Source organism: Drosophila willistoni, unplaced genomic scaffold, assembly GCF_018902025.1.
Source record: "Drosophila willistoni isolate 14030-0811.24 unplaced genomic scaffold, UCI_dwil_1.1 Seg823, whole genome shotgun sequence".
Lineage (NCBI taxonomy): Eukaryota > Metazoa > Arthropoda > Insecta > Diptera > Drosophilidae > Drosophila > Drosophila willistoni.
In genome coordinates, this window is record NW_025814722.1 from 22658 (window position 1) to 47097 (window position 24440).

The 24440-nt window shown below is 35.7% G+C and overlaps 1 protein-coding gene across 1 annotated transcript; it reads right to left on the minus strand.

Annotated features, from left to right (window-relative positions):
* Positions 1-249: 249 nt before the first annotated feature.
* LOC124462014 lies at positions 250-1142 on the minus strand (the record flags this gene model as incomplete). Its single annotated transcript, XM_047013412.1, has 1 exon — positions 250-1142. A coding segment is annotated over exon 1 (893 nt), but the record flags the coding sequence as incomplete, so codon positions are not given.
* Between the last annotated feature and the right edge of the window lie 23298 nt (positions 1143-24440).

A 24440-nucleotide genomic window follows, 5' to 3' on the forward strand; every position in this document is an offset into this window, starting at 1 on the left:
CAAAAACTAAAAAAGGTCTTGTACGAATTCGGTGACATTCAGTAAGTACCGCGAACCCAATTTATAAAGGTCCATACAAATATGTCCAAACATTTGAATCCAAACATCGAACAAGGTATCATTCGAAAATCGAATTCACCCTACTGTTCACTACTGTTCTAAAAAAAAAAGGTGCTTCCAACAAACAAAAATTCAGAGTAATCATTGTGATTTGGTCTAGCAGTGGACTGTACGATTGTAGAATCGCACCATGCAAAAACCGTGACCTTTTGATGTCGAAGTGCCGCCTTTATCGAACGTATGAGTTGACTTAGGAGCAGTGCCGCGCATAGCTCTAGGCGAGGCAGAGATTGCTGCTTTAGCGGAGCCACCCTAGACTTCGCAGCCATAATCGATGTAGAAATCGAGCCATCCTTGTTGATTACTCTGCTGTACACTACAGCAGCGTATGCCTTCATAGATGCATCGGACAATCCATGCAATTCAATGTTGTCGGTGTCGTTGACAACCAATTGGGGTATTTGAATGTGTTGTAGAATATCCAAATCTGCTCGCCATTTGAGCCAAGTGTCCGCTAGTTGCTTAGGGAGTTTGTCATTCAATCCCAAATCGAGAAGCCATAATTGTTGAAAGAGCCCAAGTGGATCAAAGATCCGTGAGACATCCGATAAAACTTGTCGTTTTGTACAATTTCCTTTTAGACCAACATTATAAGACAATGTATCAAGACCAGGTTGCCAGTAAAGTCCAAGAACCTTCACTGGAGATGATTGTGTAGAATCAGTTCCTTCTGTTGGTATGCGAGGTGTGTTTGATACCCATTTCCCAAGCTCCAAATTAGCACAGGACATAAGTTGAATAAGTTCCTTTCGATTTTGTATCAGTTCCTCCTCAGTGTTTGACCCAGTGAGCACATCGTCGACATAAAAATCCTCTTTTAAGATTTTTACAGCATTCGGGAATTCCTGATGATGATCAGTAGCCAGTTGCTGTAACACCCTAACAGCCAGGAATGGTGCACATGAGGTGCCATAAGTGACGGTGCATAGTTGATAGTGTTTGATTGGATCCGATGGCCTTTCTCTCCAGACAATTCTCTGGAAGTCGCGGTGTTTGTTGTTCACCCAAATCTTCCGAAACATCTTGACTATATCGGCTGAGAATACAAATTTATACATCCGAAAGCGCAAGCAGACAGCAAATAGATCGCGTTGAATGCTAGGCCCTGTAAAGAGATAATCGTTTAGTGATTTGCCTTTGGTGTCGCAAAATGATCCATCGAAAACTACTCTCAGTTTCCGACCCGAACCCGGGTGATGTGGTAGATAAAACCGTTGTGCATTATTGACTTCATCTGGTGGCAGTTCGCGCCTATGTTTAGATTTGCATCTTGTTGTAGGCGTCGTTCCACCGATTGGAAACGATTAAGAGCTCCTTGTAGAGTATCCCCAAATTCAGGATTAGTGACCTAAAATGGAAGTTCCACGATGTACTTCCCCTTTTCATCTCGAGTGTGCGTAGCGAGAAAGTGTTTCTTCACTTGTTCATCATCAGGTTCCAATTTGGTTGTGGAACTGATGTCCTCTAGTTCCCAAAACCTCAGGAGCGAAAGCGTTGTTAGCTTGTGGCGTCGTTAAAGAGCTGATGACCCATCCGAAAATCGATGATATTGCAATGAGTTTGCCCGTATTGTCATACAACTTTTTCCCTGTGATTGTAGACCAAACGTGTTCACCGCCCAAAAGAACGTCAATTGGAGCGCTTGTGGTGAATTCCGAGTCAGCGAGTTGAAGATCGCTAAAGACATCAAGTGCCGATGCCTCAATGTTTTGCCTTTCCAGTGTTGATGTGATTTTGCCAAGAATATGAGCCTGTACCGTTAAGTGATTGTTTGAATACCTTGACTTTATCTGAAGCGTGCTGCTTCCCCTTGTGGTGTCAGCCTGATCCGAAGAGATTCCTGTGACCAAAATGGATGATGCCGACCGTGGCAATCCAAGTGCTTGTATGCATCGTTCTGATACATAACAAAGTTCCGACCCAGTATCTAGTAAGATACGACATGTAATGTAGTCTCCATTTACCTTTTGGATATAAACCGTTGCATTAGGCAATATGCTTCGATTTAAACCTTTTCCTGTTTTCAATTTTGTAGAGCTTTGTGAACGAACCGTTGCTGGTGCACTCCCATTATGAGCCATTAGACTTGTTGTAGACCAATCGTGATGAGAAAGAAGCGTTTGGACTACGCTGATTCTCCCTTTTTCCTTGTTGCAAGTTCCTTAAAGCCATTGAGTTACCTGGATCATGGATCAGAGAATGGTGCTTACCTTTACAATATCTGCATGAGAATGATGATGGACAGTTTTTGACCATATGCCCTGATTTCAGGCAATTATAACATAAAGCCTTTTTACTGATGAACATACGACGTTCTGCAAGTGTTAAATCCATGAATTGTTGACAGCCATACAACTTATGATCCGTCGCCTGACATTTGGCGCAGCTGCCAGCTTGAACTGCAACCATCGATGTATGATTTGGTCTAGCAGTGGACTGTACCTTGAAATTAAGTTTGATAATTTCCCTTTGTATTTCCAAAGAGAAAAAAGCTCTGACGCAGCAGCGCACAAATATGTGTGTATGTATGTGTCGATACATATAACTACATCTGACTTATCGATAAACGCAATCCGTTCATGAATACATTGACTACCGAAATTTAAATAAAGTCACAATAGATAACAAATTCCCAATTCCAGTCATGGATGAAATTCTCGACAGACTGCCAGTATGCCAATACTTCACCACCATTGATTAAGCTAAGGGATTTCATCAAATTCAAATGGATCCTGAATCTATTGCAAAAACAGCTTTCTCAACTAAACAAGGCCATTACAAATACACACGCATGCCATTTGGTCTTAAAAATGCAACATTCCCAAGATGCATAGTTAATCTTTTGGAAGACCTTATTTATAAGGATTGTGTTGTTTATCTAGATGACATTATAGTGTACTCCACTTCATTGGAGGAACACATACTATCACTTAGAAAAATATTTAACAAACTAAGAGAAGCTAATCTTAAACTCCAACTCGACAAATGCGAATTTATGAAAAAAGAAACAGAATTCCTTGGTCATATAATAACAACAGAAGGTATAAAATATAACCCAAATAAAGTCAAAGCAATTAAAAATTTTCCGATCCCTAAAACCCCAAAAGAAATAAAATCATTCTTAGGATTATTCGAATTAATACCAACCTTTGCACATATTGCAAAACCTTTAACTCTTGTATTAAAGAAAGGAGCTAAAATTAACATAGACGACCCACATTATATTTCATCCTTTGAAAAATTAAAATATCTTCTTATGAACGACCCCATACTTGCATACCACGATTTTAACAAACCATTTTCCTAACCACAGATGCTAGCAATATAGCTTTATGTGCATTCATCTCACAGGACCATAGACCTATTTCTTACGCAAGCAGAACGTTGAGATCAATTACTCAGCTATAGAAAAAGAATTACTAGCAATTGTTTGGGCAACAAAGTATTTCAGACCATACCTTTTCGGTAGAAAATTCGAAATTGGCATAGTGGTGTTGGCATAGTTCGAATATGGCTCAGCAATATAAAAGAACCAAATAAGAAACTTCAACGATGGAGAAATCTGAATAAGTTTGGATTACAAAATTAAATAAAGAAAATCAGGTAGCAGATGCCCTTTTAAGAATTAAAACAGATGAAAACTTTTTAGGATCAACAGAAAGCACCGCAGCTGCAATACATAGTGCTCATCAAGATAATATAAATTTTATTCCAATAGTAGAAAAACCCATTAATTATTTCAACAGGCAAATTAGAGGTTCAGAAGACAAAGCAGAAACAACAACTTATTTATATAGATCAAACATAAAAATATCATTCAAAGAAATGACGAATGCTTAAGCAAGGGATATAATCAAAAGACATCTTTGCAGTAAGAAAACTGTACTATATTTTCTTAATAAACAAGGTTTTCCCATACTCCAACAAGCCTTTATTGAAATAATACGATCGAACGTAACTACCAAAAACCTCGAAATCTAACATTAAGTTAGAGGACCTTCAAGCGTTTGCACAATTCGAAGAAATAATCCTAAAACAACATAAAGAATTAATACCACCAGAAATCGAAAAAACGATTAAGAACCTAATTCAAACCAGAGGGACGGGGCTAACTTCGACCGCGTCAAAGTTTGTATACCCTTGCACCTTTTATGGTAACTCTTTCCTTACCTATAGCCATCAAAGTGGAAAAACGTTTTGTCTAAAAAAGGTAATCTTAGCATAGGAAATAACGAAGATATTGATCAAAGTCACTGTTTTTCAGCAATCTTTCCTATGGGAGCTATATGATATAGTCACCCGATCTTAATCAAATTAAGCACAGGCGTTTATAAGTGTAATAAACTCACCAATATTAAATTTCACAACATAAGCTCAAAGTTATTGAGAAAAGTCACTGTTCGTGACTTTGCCTTTTGTATGGGAGCTATACGATATAGTGGTCCGACCCGGCTGAATCCGAGATATACAAACTATGCGGTATATACAACCCTACATTAAAAATTTCAGCTCTGTAGCTCTTACGGTCTAGGAGAAGTTTGCTTTGATCCAGACGGTCGGACAGACGGTCAGAAAGTCAGACGGACGGACATGGTTATTTGAACTCGTCTCGTCGTGCTGATTAAGAATATATATTTTATATGGTCGGAGATGTTTCCTTCTATGCGTTGCACAGTTCTGACCGAAATTGATATACCCCTTTTGGAAGAGTACAACAATGTTATTTACTTCACTCATATTTTTTATAGTTTTTAGTTTTGACTTTTCACTTTCACTGTATCACATTGTATTTAGAATGTTTGGTTGGTTCCCAGGGGGTTTATTAACTCAGCTCTCTAGCCCGAGGCCCCTCTTTATATAGAATCTGACATGAAGACAGATCTCAACATTTGTTTCTAACTATGTTGCTAAAGCAAAGACGTTTGTCATCCTGCAAACTTAACTGCCATGCAAGTTAAGTGTCAATATGACACACCAGTCTATCAATTGGAACTAACTAGTAGACTTCTACTTATTATTCACTTAGTCAACACTATCCGACATATACATAAACATATATGTAGGTGAATAGGGGGAAAAAAAATGTGAACTGATTTTATTTAAAACCAGAGGGCATACCCAAAGTTTGCATACCCTTGCACCTTTTATGGTAACTCTTTCCTTACCTATAGCCATCAAAGTGGAAAAACGTTTAAGCTAAAAAGCTAATGTTTGCGAAAGAACGGCCACCAATCTTAGCATAGGAAAAAACTAAGATATTGATTAAAGTCACTGTTTTCCACCGATCATTCCTATGGGAGCTATATGATATAGTAACCCGATCTTTATCGAATTCGGCACAGTCATTAACAGATATATTAAACTAACAAATGTTTAATTTGAAAGCAATCGCGTCAAAAGTGACGAAGTTATTGACAAAAGTCACTGTTTTCGAGAGATCGTTCCTATGGGAGCTATATGATATAGTCACCCGATCTTGATCAAATTTGGCACAGTTGTTTATATGTGTAATAAACTGATATATAATTTCACGACAGTAGCTCAGAAAATAACGAAGTTATTGAGAAAAGTCACTGTTCGTGACTTTGCCTTTTGTATGGGAGCTATACGATATAGTGGTCCGACCCGGCTGAATCCGAGATATACAAACTATGCGGTATATACAACCCTACATTAAAAATTTCAGCTCTGTAGCTCCAACGGTCTAGGAGAAGTTTGCGTTGATCCAGACGGTCGGACAGACGGTCAGAAAGTCAGACGGACGGACATGGTTTTTTGAACTCGTCTCGTCGTGCTGATTAAGAATATATACTTTATATGGTCGGAAATGCTTCCTTCTATGCGTGCCACACTTCTGACCAAAATTAATATACCCTTTTTGCAAGGGTATAAAAATGCTCAGTATGCATTATCCCAAAGACAGAAAATATAAATACAAAACTAAATTTTGAAACAACACCAGAAACTTTTAATATCAGAGAAAAATACGTCATGGACTTTTATATGAACGACAATTTGCACTTCCTTTCATGCATTGACACTTACTCCAAATTGTCAACACTTGTTAGAAGCCAAGAGAGCACTTATGAAAGTATTCACTGAAATGGGCAAACCAATAGAAATAAAATCAAACAAAGATTCAGTTTCTATGTGTATAGCATTAAAAAATTGACTACAAGAAGAAAATGTAAAGTTAGAAATTACAACAAGTAAAAACGGGATTTTGAGACGTAGAAAGATTTCATAAATCAGTAAATAAAAAACTCAGAATTATCAGTAGTGAAAATGACATCGAATATAAACTAATCAAATTTGAAAAAATTCTCTACATATATATATATACGACTTCGAAATCGATACTAGATTTAAACGACAAAGACGACAAATCCATTCAAAAAGACAGGAGAAATAAATCAGTTGGATGAGAAAAATTTTGAAGGAGGAAATAGAGGACTAAAGGTTACACACTACAAATCAAAATTCAAGAAGAAAAAGAAAGTTAATAAAACCAATTACGACAATTGATTAATTACAGGTCAACAACTCAAGATGACTTTTTTGTGCATTGTGCATATTCTTAACATCAAAATCAACATGCAGTCAATCCATTGACATAAACCCAGTAAAAGCACCGAACGGTTACTTAATATTTAAGACAGGAACCATGGACTTACCGACAAACTTTGAATATCATTATTTAAAAGTGAATTTAAAGCTAATAGACATAACATGTAATAATTTAATGCAGCAAGCACAGAAATTTAAAGACATAATCCATATTCAAGACTTAACAGAAAAACTTAGTAGGGAAAAATTAATGGAATACAAATTGTAAAACGTAACAAACGAGGACTAATTAACGGCATTGGATTTATATACAAATATATAATCTGGAAAGCAATACCATACAAGCAAACGAACTAAATTACGTAAAAGACACTATTAACAAAGGTTTAGAAGTACTAATCAACCTCAAGGAAGAAATAGAAAAATCAGTGAAATTAGAAGTTCTAATATCTAATTTTGAGCACTTCACAAAATACATTGAAGACATAGAAATGGGAATGCAGCTCACTAGACTAGGAATTTTTAAACCCAAAAATTTTAAAACATAATCACTTAAATCATGTTCGAAAAAACTATTGAATACAAAAACATCCACCTGGCTTAAACCAAATTCAAACGAGATATTTATCATTTCAAACATTCCTCAAGAAATAATAAAAACCCCTATCTTTGAGATACTTCCTTATCCAGATGAAAATAAAAATATTTTGACAGTAAATTCATAAGATAAATACTATTTTGACAAGAACACTTTGTTCAATAAAAATACGAAACAAATAGAAACTAAAGAATGTATAATAGGCATTTTAAACCAAATTCCAACCACTTGTAAATACATTTATTTATGTTAAGAATTAACGTTCTGTTCTTCTACACATATATCGCTGTCAGTATTTTTAAGTATCGATTGTTAGTATTAAGTCAGTACGTGAAAAATATCGAGATGTGGCTAAGACGCCCGCTATCGGACCTGCCGCTGCAGTACCCGCTGCTGCTGTGCCCCCCGCTGCCGTTAACACCGTTGCTGTGTTTGCTGCTGTTGTGCCCACTGCTTCCATGCCAGCCGCTGCAGTACCCGCTGCTGCTGTGCCTGCCGCTGCCGTTACCGCCGTCGCTGCAGTACCCGCTGCTGCTGTGCCGCCAGTAATGCAGTACCCGCCGCTGCCGTACCCGCTGCTGCTGTACCCGCCGCTTCCATATCCGCCGTTTCCAGGCCTGCCGTTGCAGTACCCTCTGCTTCCATGCCTGCCCCTGCAGTAATACAGTCTTTGACAATTTATTACCGGAATCTATTTTGACATTATTTTTTGGTTAGTCATTATCTAATTGAACCATTACGTTCTGACTATTCTTATTTTGTACTGGCTCTAAGATATATACTTTTTCTTCCCCAGTTTTCACTTTACCTCCAATGTGAAATCCTGTTGGGGGCGATATATTTCCATATATTCCCAAATTCAATACATGCATACAAGTTTATTAAATTTTGGTCCAGTGGATCAGCCGCAGCTTCAAACCTCCTCCAAATAGGGTTTTTTATCAGCTACCAGATCACCGACTTTATATATAGAAACGGCTCTATGTTAGAAATAATTTGAACTAGATTTCCAAAAATTAATCTTTGTTGTTGTAGTCTTGTGATTATTTCCTTCGCAGATTTTGATTTTGTCGGGTACAACCAGCAAAATTTTGTAAAGCCATAGATAACCTCTTGATTGTGCTTATATTGATTGTGAGTTGATTCTAAGGGTCCAAGAAAATGAATGCGAAACGACTAAGTGTTAGACATGGAATGTAGCATCTTATTTGGTGTTGTTTTTTCCCAATATTGTTTTGGGATATAATACTTCTTTGAAATTATATCTTTCGACTTTTTCACAGAAAGTGACCTTTTTCATGAGCATGTTTAATAATTTGCAGAGTAGGGGAACTACTATGAGTTCTTCGTCATTGAACTTTAAGAGTATGCCAGCTTTCGTAAAATAGTTGTGAGAAGTCTTCTGAGCTAGGATATCGATTATGGCCTTTAATTCGGCGTCTTGTACTTGGGTATTCTTTAATGTGCTATAGTATATAATCTTCCGATATAATCATAACGGGATTACGACTTAGTGCATCTGCATGACGTATACGATTTCCTGCACGGTGCTCAACATCAAAATCAAATTCTTGGATGTCAAGAATCCATCGACCTACTCTAGTTCACACATCTTTTTTATCCATTGTCCTTGCAAACGCATTACAATCGCTTATGACTTTAAAATCCATACCTATGTATAAGGTAAACTTGGAACTTGCTAGAGAATTTTTTTCCGCTTCAGTCGTCTTTTTGGTCATGTGGTATACAGGTGCAGTTTGTGATCATCAGGTAAGTTTTGTAATAAAATGGATACGAAGCCATCAATCGACGCGTCTGTGTAATTGTGTAATTGTTTCACACTTGGGGTTAAATATTTGCAAAACAGGTTTATGCGCAACCAATTCTTTCAGCAAATTAAGATTTTCACTCTCGTTGAATATAAATTTTACAACGTTCTTAAACAAATCGGTAAGAGGCTTGGATAAAATCAAAAAAATCTACAATAAACTTCCGAAAATAACTGTAGTGTCTTAATAAAGACCCAATTTAAAACCCGTTTTTCTTTCTTGACTTCTTCATATATATAGTACTTTATTTTCGACTTGTTTTCATTTCAATTACTTTTATTACAATAACTCCCCTATTTTTATATATTACATTTGTTTCATTTTAATATTGTGAAATAGAATATACATAACACGCCCCTTTTTAAAGTTGATCATAAGTACTAAAAGAAGGAAGCTTGCTGACATTTCATTCTATTCTTTAACTACCTTTCCATCTCTACGTGGTCTTAAACATCTTCCAGTTTCTATTGGTATGAGCCTTGGCTGTTCCGTTTGAGCCATGCTGGAATTATTTTTATTAATACTTTCATACTCAGTTGAGGTATTGCTTTCCACACATGTTATTCTCGTTTTGTTCTATCGAGACGGGATTTTGTTTTCTGATTTGTTTTTTGATATTATGAGTTAAAATGAAACAATATGATCGTGGTCTTAATCTGTTTCTTAATGTGGCCTGAGTCCAACTTGGCTTGTCTGGATTTCGAATATCTCTTACCATGACCATAACTCCCATCGAAAATTGAACATTCCACTTGCCCCGGTGGTTTTGAACACTTTTCTGCTGTCTTCTTAAAATCACACTACCTCTTGCCGGTGGTTTTAATAAACTATATCTTGTTTTTTAAGATCTTCTTAACAACAACCTTGCTGGAGATTTTCCAGATCTACGATGAGTTGTTGCGTGACAGTGTAATAACAAGCTGTTTAAAATTGTCCTAAGATCATACGAGTCGTTGACCTTTAAATTTGCATTTATCGATTTCTTAACCGTTTTTACAAAATTTTCTGCTTGGTTATTCGTAGATAGTTGGCCAGGGGCAGTTAAGATATGTTTAATACCATTGTTTTTCATGAACACTTTACATTCTTCTGACGTAAATTGTCTTCCATTATCGCTAACAAGAACGTCAACTAATCAAAATCTTGCAAATAGTTCTCTTAATTCCTCTATGGTAAATGATGGTTTAATGTTTTCAGTCAAAAATACTTCCACCCATTTTGAAAATGAATCAACAACAACAAGTAAATACATGCTTTCAGCATCATGCTGGCATTGTCAGTCACAATGCAGACAGTTTTTTCAAAGATATGCCAAAATGTTAATATATTTTTTAAAGTATCTGCAGTGTTTTGCGCCGAGTGATTTCCGGCTGTGAAGCTTGTATCGTGGATCTAAAACCTGCGTATATTTTATAAATCCTTCGTTCTCTACTATACTAGCAACCATCTCCGTTAAGATTTTATCAATGTCCTCTCTTTTTATCTCCGAAACCGAATGGAACTTTATCAGCTTTAGCGAGCTTAGGTTTTTTCAAACGATTATAAATTGTTTCGGTTACGATTAGAGACCTGCATGAGTACATTCGAAACGGAAAACGAAATCCCTCTACACTTTCGGAACTCGTTTTCACACTTACTCGTATTTGTAAATCGAGTATATCAAGCATCTCAAACGAACGAATGAGTTTAAACGAGCAGGGCATACCGAAAAATCCGGTAAAGCTAATCCGAGCATATCGAGAAGCAAATACCGAAAATCGAACCGAGTACTAGGTAATGTTCAAATGTCGTGCTCGTTCTCGGTATACCGAATTGTGAAGCAAGTAGCTGACAGCAGACTCAATATATATAATATGAAACATCTGAAAATAAATTCATTTTATAAAAATATTTACAGTATTTAATAAAAATAAAAACATGATTTTATTATAAATTTAACAATGATATCTTAACAATAACTATTAACACATTTTCAAACATTTTTTGTGAAGATATGAATAATCTGAGACTATTTCTTTATTCTCATCCATGACCAGACCAAATGTATTCCAGACTTCACTCCGTCCTCTCTTTTTCTTAAATTTATATTCTCCTGTCAGCAGTTTGGTCTTAATCGCTCCAAAATGCTCGATTACTCCTGAGCTTTCCGAAATTCCATGCTAATTTAAAAAGATATATATATGTATAGTGTACTTATACATTTGGATATGTACATACATAGATGAATATTAAACTAATTTTAAAAGTACTCTTAGTACTCTATTTAAAAGTACTCTTAGTACTCTATTTAAAAGTACTCTTAGTACTCTTACATATGTATATACATACATACAATCTTTTACAAATTTATACTAAAAAAGGACAGCACAGTTAGTTAGAACAACACATTTAGTTCGTTTTACAAATAAATATCAACAATCATAAACTTAATTTAAGCATACTTACATTATTCGAATTATTTGCAGATTTTCTTTGCTGTTCATTTTTGTACGCACAAAAAAAAGATACACACTTTGCAACTACTCCAGTGAGATTAAAACAAAACCGAAATTAAATTGGCATTCGAAAATTATTGACATTTCATAAGTATGACCATACTCACGAGTACTTGGAAGTACCAACTAACTTGAAAGAAGTACCATATTCATTTGTTCCGTTTGTAGTCTTTCTTATTTGTTTCGGCTTGCTTTGATTTTGTTTTTGTTTGTTCGGCTTGATACATTCAGGAACTACGAAACACAAAACTTCGAGACTTTTCATCTCGTTTCATTCGTTCTGAAGCAATATTATCAAACCAAATATAGGAAAATTTGTAAGTATTTGAAAGACCGAGGCAAATGAGTGTATTCGTGCAGGGCTCTAGTTACGATATTATACTTGCTACCAGTATCAAGCAAAGCTATACACTTTTCATTGTTAATTCATACTTCTACATACATAACCATATGATCAGGTGATATTTTATTAGTATTACGAACACCTGTTGTAGCGTGCGGTAGTTAAAACTTAAAATTTTTAACCTACTTTACGCGCCACATTTCCAATAACGATCAATCGATAAATAAATAATATTGGTATATCGATCAATCGATTAAAGAATAATATAGGGATAGCGATAAGTGATTCTTCGTTTTTGAGGTGGCAACGCGCTTTTTGTTTTTTGCTAGGCTTTATTTCATTTTAACATTTAGGAGAAAAGTTGTGGGGGAAAAAAAAAGCTGTGTTCCAAAATTTTGGTTATAAATTATAGCAGGTATGTAGGTTAATTAAAAATTTTATCCCGCCGCCATCTGCATCTTACTCTATATCATAGATTGGAAAACTTCCATTTTCTGGCCCATATTGCTGGTAGCTTTTGTTGTGAGGATTATTTTTCTGAAAACCGGCGAGTTTTCAAATACCTATTTCTGGTGCCCGGAGCACCGGACTTTTAGTCAACGTTGCATTCCGGAATTGGCATTCGGACATTGAGAACGTTTTTGTGTTGAGGTTACGATGCGGTCTCATTTCCCGAAAATTATCCTAAACCTCGGTGGACCGGTTTTTATTCGTACGGCAACGCTTTAAAGGCGAGTTTTCTTTTCTAACCTGCTACCGTTACTGACCCAGATAAAGCTTGGCTTTTAGTCAAATACTGGATACTGTTTGCTGCCTCCAGAGTTAGGGCAATACATGTGACCACCTCGAAAACTTCTACACTTTTTTTTCTAAAGCCTCGTTTTGTGCTAAATCGTTAAGTGAAAATAATTTTCCTTTCTGATCTTTTTTTGTTTCTAATCAAATTTACAAAAAAAAAGTCGAGGAAAGGCCTTTCAGCTACTAAACTATGGGATAAGTGCCTAGTGTATTAAGCGGTATTCGGCCACTCTCAACCAAGTTTTTGCGTACTGTGGGGTGATGGTAGTCAATTGATACTCTGATTTGTTGATGTAATTTCTGTTTCAGCGTTTTATGATCAACCAAATAACAAACAAAAAGAAATAACCAACAAAATCCGTAAATAACGTTTGAATTGTAATGAAAGTAATGAGTAAATTTGTGCAGCTTGAAAATTTAAAATTATTAACTGCAAGGAACTAAGGCAACTACAATTAGACGAAAACTAGATCCATACACTAGCCTGGGATTCAAACCCAGATACTCGTTGTTCAGTTGACTAAATGACTGGGCCACTTAGGCCACTCATCTACCGAGGATTGCAGAAATTTAAAATAATTTAATTTAATAAAAAAAAAAAAATTTCAAATAAGATGAATAATTCCTACAAGTAAAAAAAATTAACTGGATTTATTTGATATTCCTTCGATAAATTTTTTTATTCTATTATCTTCTGTTGGTGTTTAGATTATATAAAATAAGCTAACATTAAGACAATTATAATATAGAACAAATGGAAATGTATGTCAATTAAGTATTTTTTTTCTGCTTGACTATTCGTAGATAGATGGCCAGGGGCAGTTAAGGGGGGTTTCTACCTTGTGTAATAAAAAATTGCGATTTTTTTTTATTGCCTTTTTGGATAGGTAAATGTTTGAAAAATATGATCGCTATGAAATTTTTTACACATGTTCTTTAGAATATTGTTCAGCGCTGGTAGTAGAATTGGCCAAAAATATTGGAAATTGTTAAATTAAAAAATTAATTAGTAACGAAAAATAGGCAAAAAAAAATTTTTTTTTCTAAAAAAGCTCATAACTTTTTCATTTTTGATCCTTTTTTCCCAATTCTACTACCAGCGCTGCGGAAAAATGTCTAGATTAAGAAAAAATTTTTATTTTCGGGTTCAGACTTCATTGGCGAACGGTAGGACTTCCATAAGGACGAAATGGGGATGCGTTTGGAAAATTCCCCCCACCTCCCCCTTTTCACGGATCGCCGAAAAAAAAATTTAATACATAGAATAAAGTTTTCTCAACAACTGTGGAAAATTTCATTCCTTGATCTATTATACTTATCTCAAAAAAAAATTCTTACTTAAAAGCGCCTTTTCGGCTTAACAAGGTAGAAACCCCTCTTAAGATATGTTTAATACCATTGTTTTTCATGAACACTTTACATTCTTCTGACGTAAATTGTCCTCCATTTCGCTAACAAGAACGTCAACTAATCAAAATCTTGCAAATAGTTCTCTTAATTTCTCTATGGTAAATGATGGTTTAATGTTTTCAGTCAAAAATACTTCCACCCATTTTGAAAATGAATCAACAACAACAAGTAAATATATGCTTTCAGCAACATGCTGGCATTGTCAGTCACAATGCAGACAGTTTTTTCAAAGATATGCCAAGATGTTAATATATTTTTTAAAGTATCTGCAGTGTTTTGCGCCGAGTGATTTCCGGCTATGAAGCTTGTATCGTGGATCTAAAACCTGCGTATATTTTATAAATCCTTCGTTCTCTACTATACTAGCAACCATCTCCGTTAAGATTTTATCAATGTCCTTTTTGCGCTTGGAGTTTGCATCATACAACACAGCCCGTTTAAAATATGATTCCACTGACCGCATACTCGACCGGCAACTGCTGCTGGAAGACGCAATGTTCTCATCTTGTACAGCATTTTCAGCAACTTGTACATTGGCATCAGGAGCATTTCTGTCTAAATTCGGGTGAAACCGTGTTTAAGGTGATCATGCACGTTCGATGTGTTGCCACTGGTTTTGTACTCCTTACCGCAATTAAGGCATTTGGCCAATTTTTTATCATCAGACATTTTAAAATATTTCCAGACATCTGAAATTTTAGTTCTTTTTTGTGCAGGCTTTGCCGACAGAGAATTTTTGTCGCTGTCACTGCTGTTGCAATCGCAATTTGCTGCTACGTTTACCTTAAATTAGACAAAAATGTTGTAAGCATTCTTACTAATTATTTCAAAAATGTATTACCTCTTTTAAGGAAGCGATCCATTTATATCTTTTTATGATTTATATAATATTTATATAATTTAAAGGAACACTATTTAATTATTTGTTGACAAGCGACGCCACAAATTAATAAAAGCGCGAATATTTGCTTGGTGATGTGTAAATGGTACTATCGACGATTTTATCGATTACTATCGAAACATTGAACCATCGATAGTTCAGTAGCTCGATAGTGCTCTACCATCGATTCTATCGATAGTTTTGCACCTCTAATTCCTAGATGAGATGAATGAAATTCGTTTAACACTTTCTTTCTTAACTTGAATGGAACTATTACTCTGTAACCCCATAAATTACAATCATATTCAACTGTCAATTCATGAGCCATTGTTTTAAATACAGTGAAGTCATCATCTTTTAATTTTGAAACGGTACCGCTTTTGATGCTATCGCAAACTTTTGATAAAATCGGATCACGTCTAGTTTCCATAGCTATCTCCATGAAACTAATTCTAAATGTATTTTCAGATTGAATAAGATTAATTATTAAGTACTTTCTTCTTGCCATCCTATTGACGGATGTTGTGGCATTCTTGACAACCCATCTGCTATGTTCAAGTTGCCTTTAATATCTTCAATTCAAAACTATACTGGAAACCAGATGCCCAGCGTTGAATTCGCGCTGGTGCCGTCATATGCAATCTATTATATTCTCCAAAAATTCATAATAGTGGTTTATGATCCGTATGTAGTGTAATATTCTTTTTTTTTAAGCAAGTATTGTCTTAACTTTGTGACGCTATAAACAATTGCCAACAATTCCTTTTCCAAGGTACTATAATTATATTCATTTTTATTCAACGATCTTGATATAAACGCTATAGGTCGAATCGAATTATCTTCAAATTTGTGTGCTAGTAAACCAGATACTGCGTTGTTGCTCGCATCAGTAGTCAATATGACTGGTAAACTAGGATTAAAGTGAACTAAGACCTGGTCAGAAGTTATATCTCTTCTTATCAACTCATAAGCATTTTGGCATTTATTTGACCATTTGAATACGGTATCTTTACGTAGCAATGCATATAATGGACTTATTTTCTCAGCATAATTCTTTATACGCTTCGACTAGTAATTTACCATACCTACAAACGATCTGAGTTCTGATACATTTTGAGGTATTGGTGCTGACGTCGCACTTACAATATGATCATTATTTTTGGTCAAACCTGTTTTATCGTGTCGTAAATCCTAAACAACTGATTTTTGTCTTAAAGAATTCGCATTTGTTTGCATTTAACCTTAGTCCAGCTGCTATTAGCTTAGTTAGTGTGCCTTTAAATTCGCAACAGGTTCCTGTAAGTTTTTACCGTTATGTCATCCTGGTAGACACCTGTGACTACACCTTGGCTCTCTTTACACCAAAAGGTAAACGTTTAACTTTTAATAAACCTATATTCGTGCTCCATATGCACAACTTTTGAGACTCTTCATCTAGTAACAACTGATTCGTTGGACAAATCCATTTTACAGTACATTTCGCCTTCTTGAATATCTCTTCTTTTGGCTTTAAAATGGGCACCAATGGGGTTCCCCAATCTGAACTATTTACCTGGCACGCGACAAAACCACAAACACGAAAGAAGTAATGAACGCACTACCATATTATTTTAGAGCGTATAGCCGACCAAAGTGTATTATATCCGACAGAAAGATATAAAAAGATTTTGAAGATTTTGTGAATGAAAATGAAATACGACATGTTAAGGTAGCAACTGGTTAACCTCAAGCAAACGGGCAAGTTAAAAGAATTAACCGGAGTTTAGGATCGATGATAGCACAATTGGTAGATACAGAGAGAAATTTACATTGGGGTATAGTTCTCGATGTAGTAGAACATGTTATAAACAACACTTTACAAAGAACAATTAATCAGTATCCGAGTAAATGTTGTTCGTAGTCATACAGAAAGGAAAGACAACCGACACATTAGTAAATGAATTAAAAGAATTAAATAATAAAGAAGAGATTAGGGACGTAGAAGTAATTAGAGAAAAATCTAAAAATCAGTTCAGATTGGGAACTATCTACCTGGCTCTAGGATTCCATCTTGTAAGTATTGCCGTAGTTGGCTTTCTATTTTCTTTTTCCATGCTAAAGGTAAAGGTCTTGGCTAAAAAAATTGTGGACCATCATCATTTGTTATTTTCAATTGATCATTGCTGATGTTATACGTTCCAATCTCAGTTTTGAAAACTTCTGAGAACGATACGATATTGAATTATAGTACTCACCAAGAATTTTAAGTGCATCTCTATTGTAACAGACATATGGATCATGGCATTTCCGCAGTACATTCGTTTTTGGTAGATTACAATACATTGAAGCAGGAATTAATGAACATGGTGCACCCGTGTCGCAAGCAATCCCCATCTAGTGGTCATCAATCTTGATCGTCACAAAATACACGTAACTAAAAGATGAGTTTGAGTTCACATTAAAGAAAGAAAAGTCAAAATTATTGTTATTAACAATTTCACTACTTGAATTTAATTCAGACTTATATACATAATTTATTATTCTCGTTAACTTGGACTGGCGAACTGTTGATAAGTGGTTTTTCCGTTTTCCCGACGAATGACACTTGCAGTGCTTGTACTTGCAATCATTAGAATCGTGATTTCTCCATCCACAATGTGAACATGCACCTCTCTGGTGAACTTTGTCATTTTTTTGTTAATCTTTAACGTCTCTTTTGCCTTTGTTGTCCGCTTTTTAGTGTTTCCAATTTTCTTTCCTGCTGTAATTCTTTTGTTGTTGACTTCTCCTATGACCATATGTAGATGAGCGAACTATATAATGTAGTAGGTACTAATACACATAGCAATAAGTAATACATGTATAATAAGAAATAGATAATAAGATACAATAAGATACACATGATCCACATGATATATATACATAGATAATTATAAGCAAGCAAGAACAAAAGAGAATCAATAAAGAACATTCTGAGCTTGACATTGAAGAAGCAAGCATCGTGTGACCACAAACTTCCAAAGGTGGATTAAAAGCGTAAAAAAACACAAAATCGCCTAAAAAACAATAAAAATCAATGTCCTGCATTGAGATAAACGAAAAACATTTGCAAGTGCCACAAATAACAACAAATTAATAAGTGAAGTGCACAGACTTAAAAATGCAAGCAATCAATGCAAGTGATTATACGCTCGATGAACTAAAACGCTGGCTTCGACGTCTAGAATTGCCAGCAAATGGGAGCAAGGCTGCTTTAGGGGCTCGGATTAGTGAAGTCCCTTTAATAGAGCGAGGCGAGGGGCCGCCCCGCGCAGAGCCAGAAAATTCTGGTGAAATCGACAAAAATGACAAAGCAATGCAAAATCAAGAAGAAGATGAAGACACCAACAACGCAATGCAAATTCATGACGAAAACGAAGGCGCCGTAAGAATTGTAAAGGAAAGTCTAGACCAAGGATGGCCACGAAGTGGCTCTTTTAGCTCCCGTGTCTCTTTACCGGCAGAGGCTGGGCAGAGAAAAAGGTCACTTTTGCGAGTCGAGGCATAAAAGGACCTTTTTTGGGTCGAGAGCGAGCGATCGTCGTCGAACTTGTTGGCAGAGGGACGGACAAGTCCCGAATTTTGCGGGGAGGGGGAAAAAGGTCGCGATCCACAAATGTGGCTGTACTCAAATGTACACAATATACCAAAGGGATCAGTTCCTTTCGAAGTTATTCACATTGACCATTTTGGTCCAGTTGACAACGGCAGATCTAACAAACATGTTTTTGTCATTGTGGACGCATTTAGTAAGTTTGTTAGGCTTCACGCGACAAAAACCACAAACACGAAAGAAGTAATGAACGCACTATCTGATTATTTTAGAGCGTATAGCCGACCAAAGTGTATTATATCCGACAGAGGCAGTTGCTTCACATTATAAGATTTTGTGAATGAAAATAAAATAAGACATGTTAAGGTAGCAACTGGTTCACCTCAAGCAAACGGGCAAGTTGAAAGAATTAACCGGAATTTAGGATCGATGATAGCACAATTGGTAGATACAGAGAGAAATTTACATTGGGATATAGTTCTCGATGTAGTAGAACATGTTCTAAACAACACTTTACAAAGAACAATTAATCAATATCCGAGTAAAATGTTGTTCGTAGTCATACAGAAAGGAAAGACAACCGACACATTAGTAAATGAATTAGAAGAATTAAATAATGAAGAAGAGATTAGGGACCTAGAAGAAATTAGAGAAAAAGCTAAAAATAGTCAAAATAATAAAAAAACGTTCGATATAAAAAGAGAAACACGACACGCAAATAAAGATGGAGACTTGGTAATGATAAAAAACTTTGACACTTATGTAGGAATTTGTAAGAAACTGATACCCAAATTCAAAGGACCTTATAAAATTGCAAAAGTTTTACGAAACGACAGAAATGTTGTTGAAGACATAGATGGTTTTCAACAATCGAGAATCCCTTACAAAGGAGTTTGGGCAGTAGCAAATATGAAACCCTGGCTAGGAAATACATAGAATTAAAAATCATATTGTAAGGAGTCCTGGAGTACTCCAGTCAGGATAGGCCGAATTGTAGTAGGTACTAATACACTAGCAATAAGTAATACATGTATAATAAGAAATAGATAAGAAGATACAATAAGATACATATGATCCATATATCATCTTATCTTATATCAGATATAAGCAAGCAAAAGCAAAAGATAATCAATAAAGAACATTCTGAATTTGACATTGAAGCAAGCATCGTGTGACCACAATAATTAACTGTATTATCGTCTCTTTTTGCCGCTGTTTTTGTTTCAATGATCTGTAATAAACTCTGACACATGACGACAAAATCTCAAAAAAAATTGGGACATCCCGCCTTATATATGTATTAGCTAAAGAGAACTACACATATATATCAATAAAATAAAGTAGCAGTCTAACACTCCTGTTTTACACCCTGTAACTGTCAACATAGGTCAGCAAAACACAAAGGTTAGTGACACTGCGATCCTTTTGCTCAATAAAATGGAGGCAGAACGGATAAACCTACTCCCGCTGTTCCACCAGGACTATACCTCGATTTCCAACTAGAGTTAACCGAACCACGTAAATTATATTGAGAACACGTGTGATAGACTTTAGAGAAGATGTTTAGTATGCATATCACTGCTCAATGGGATTCATAAACGACTAGCAAAAACAGCCTGTGGGGGGGTTCTTTGTGAACGTCATAGCTAGTATTTTCACAGCGTATTTTATGTATGTCGGCTATCCATATTAACCGAATCCCTTGCCTGGATTTTTATTAGAGGAGAATAGAAAAGAGTTACGGACATCACTTCTTGCAGGCGCTATAGATGATAATTGCGCTCCGCGTCTGTACCCACCCTACCATGAGCCTGCCAGCGAAAGTTATCGCAGACTCCCAAAACGAAAGCTAGGACTTCTTCTACATCAGGGAACTAAAGAAATTAATGATTCATAATAAACTTAATATTTATTCAAACATTCAAAATAATTAGCGTCATCGTGCTATAGGTTCGATCAATTTGATCTACAAAAATTCTTCATTTTCAAAACAATGTTTAGCTAAATAGCTGAATCTCGGTACAAATCCGATTATATAGGTTGCAAATGTTGCATGTTGGTTCTTATTACTAATGATTACTCTACTACTTAATATTCATGATTTCCTAACTTTACTATAATTAAACTTTTTACATTAGTTCAAAAAAAAAATTAAAAAGAAAAAAAATAAAAAAAATTGTACATTTATGTGGCGTGATTACGCTAATATCCACACAAATTCACTCTCTACAAATATTTTGCTCTATATATGTCCATTGACAATGTATTAAATGCTAGTGCTGCTCACCCGAATAAATTCAGTTCATCAGATAATCCTGGTTATTTCGTCCGTTCCGAAGACGAATAAAAAATCTCCTTAGGCAAATTAAACGTTTTGGTTATACTTGAAAATAATTCCAAAATGCTTTCTCATTTATATAACGTGTTGAGTGAGGTTAGGTTTTGTTCGTAGAAAGGTTAGATTGAATACTTCCTTCTACTGTTCATCCTTCATGCTTTAGGTTAGGTTACAATTGGGAAAAAGGTTAGGTTTTGTACATCCTTCTAGGTTTATCATCCTACACGTGTTCTGCTGGTATGGTCTGGATTACATGTGAGACAGGATAAGCGAAAGTGCAATGTTGACAATGATAAATGTTGCAACATTCGAAATTTTCACTTTGCTTCGCTAACGCCGTATCTATAATAACACTGTATAAGACACAAAACTATTTTGGTAATTTTCTCTTTTATTTACCCTTACTACAATCCGAGGCAAAAGTTAAATATATTTAACTCTCGGATTTCCACAATTGATCGTCGGTTCAAGCCGTTGACTGACGAAAACAGTTCACCCACAAAAATTTTGAGACTGCTGGGGCAAGTTTGCCGAAGACAGGTGTCTCAAAGAAATGTCAAGTAAGGCGAATTAATAGAAAAATTGCCAATACTTGATGGAAACTATTTCCATTGCTGTTGAAGAGAAACTGCATAAGTTAAATGTACAATAATTCGAGAATTATTGCAATGAAATTAACTTACATCAATCTCTTGAACACATACACACGCATAAACTTTTATTTTCGCACACGCGTAGGGGTTATGGCGCACTCCCCTATTGGGTTATTTAAAACTTTGGACAAATACGTCCGATCAGTGGTAATTCACATGGAGAAAAGAAAGAACACTTTTCCAAAAACCACGCTGTTCAATAAGTTTCTTTTGCCTTATTTTTCTTATTGTTTTATCCAAACTCCATTTATAGAAAAATAATGTAAAGCAATGCAAAAACCAACCGATCAGCTGTGTGGCGTTGCCACTCAGTTCATTCTTTTTACAGCTGGTTATCTACATTTCGATTCTCACCACTTTAGCATATCGATAACAACAACAAAAATACTAAATAATCGAAATCAGTTGAAATTTAAAATAACTGAAATTCCTGTACATTACACCACTGTTTAATTCGTAGTTTATTCAACGCCACGAATTCAACAGAAATGTGAAGTCTGTGATATTACAATATTTATTGACGAATATCCTTCGCATGGAAAGTTCCTACTAATTTCCCTTGTAAATCTTCTAGAATATAGTATGAATTCCCTTGTTTTTCACGAACACGAGCTTTAAGAAACGCCGGGCAAAGTTTCGCATTAATTCCTTTACTAAAATTGCTCTGAACAAAATTCCTTCTAAAAACTTCCTGACCAACTTTGAAACAGATAGGCCTGGTTCTTAAATTATATTGCTGGGCTTGTTGTTCATATGCACTTTTCAAGTTTTCTCGTAACTTTGATCGTAATAATTTAAGCTGATCATCTCGATCGAGCTGTACTACTGGTTCATCTAACATTGTTAAGTTCCTTAGCAGTTTATATTGAATTGCATGTTATCATATCTAATCCATATATCGCATGGTATGGAGAAATCTTTAAACTTTGATGATAACTATTTCCTAAGGCACAACTTATTTCTTGGATATGTGTGTCCCACTCTGTTTGATCAGATTTTAAATACGAACGAATAGCGGACACGATCGAGCGATTCACTCTCTCTGCAGCATTTGATTGAGGGGAATATGCAGCTGTATATGTATGCTGAACTCCAAACGTAGTTAAAAATGAATTAAATTCGTTTGATTTAAACTGCACTCCATTATCACTTACTAAAATTTCTGGCACTCCATAGGATAGAAAAATCTGACTTTGAAGAAACTCTATAATTGGTTTTGTCGTGAAGTTTTTCACTGGACAAAGCCATTGAAATTTGGTCAAATGATCTAACACAATAAGTAAACCTATGTTTCCTTTTCTACTCCTTGGATATGGTCCTAAGAGGTCGATGTACAAACGTTGAAACGGTCGTTCAGACACTGCCTGTTTACCCATGGGTGGTTTTAATGTCCTTTTAGGAGGTTTAGTACATACCATTACATACCTCACAATTACGCACATATCTCGAATCTCGGAAACCATCCCTGGCCAATATAAATGTCTTTTTATTAGTTCCACGGTTTTTATCATGCCTCCATGAGCTCCAATAGTGGAATCATGCTCACGTGAAATAACTTTTGCCGTCATTCTTTGCGGCACCCACAATTTCCAAGTTTTCTTTTTGCACTCCTCGGTACCATCATTATGTTCAGTCCTAATATACACCAAGTTATCCATGAGTTTGACATCAGGGTATGACTACACATTTTGTAGTACTTTCTCCTTTAGTTTTTGATACTCTTCATCCTTAAAACAGTCTGAAGATAAATCAACAAATGAGTCTAATTGCGCGATCTCTTCAGAGTACATACGCGACAATGCATCTGGTACTATATGTTCTCGTCCTTTTCAATGACTTATCCCAAATTTATAACCTTGCAATTGCATAGACCATCTCGCTAGACGCCCTTTAAGATTGGACTGCTTCATCAACCAAGATAGACTGGGATGATCTGTAACAATCTCAAAATCTTGAAGTTCTAGATAACAACGATAGCGTTCTACACCCCAAACTACGGCTAAACATTCACGTTCCGTGACACTGTAATTTCTTTATGCCGCGTTTAGCTTTTTGGACATATAGGCTATGGGTTTTTCTTCGCCTTCCAAATCCAATTGTACTAAAACTGCACCAACACCAACATCGCTTGCATCACATTGAAGAAAAAACTTTTTACCAAAATCTGGGTTTTGCAAAACTGGAGCAGTCGTCAGTTGTCTTTTGAGATCATCAAAAGCTTTCTGCGCACTATCTGTCCATTCAAACTTCATTTTCTTTCCTAGCAAATCTGTAATCGGCGCTGCAATTTCTGAAAAGTTTGCGATGAATCTTCGATACCATCCTGCTAATCCTAAAAATCCACGCGTTTGTTTTAGGGACTTTGGTGTAGGCCATTGCAAAATCGATTCAATCTTGCTTGGATCGGTTGAAATTCCGCCTCTGCCAATTATGTACCCTAAATATTTAACTTCGGTCACACAAAACTGACTCTTCTTGAGATTTAACATTAGATTCGCTTTACGAAATTGATCCGCTAATCTCATCAATACTGATATATGTGAATCAAAATCTGCTGTTACTACACATAAATCATCAAGATATCCAAAACAACAATACTTTAAATCCCTGGAATAACTTCGTCCATCAACCTGCACATAGTTTGCGGTGCATTGCACAATCCGAATGGCATTACTCGAAATTGGTACAAAGGCCTTCCTGGAATAGTAAATGCTGTGATTCCACGAGATTCTTCTGATAATTCCACTTGCCAATACGCATCTTTAAGATCGATTTTAGTAATGATTTCGGCACGTGGAAGCCGTGCGAATATCCATCAATACTTGGTAACGGATATTC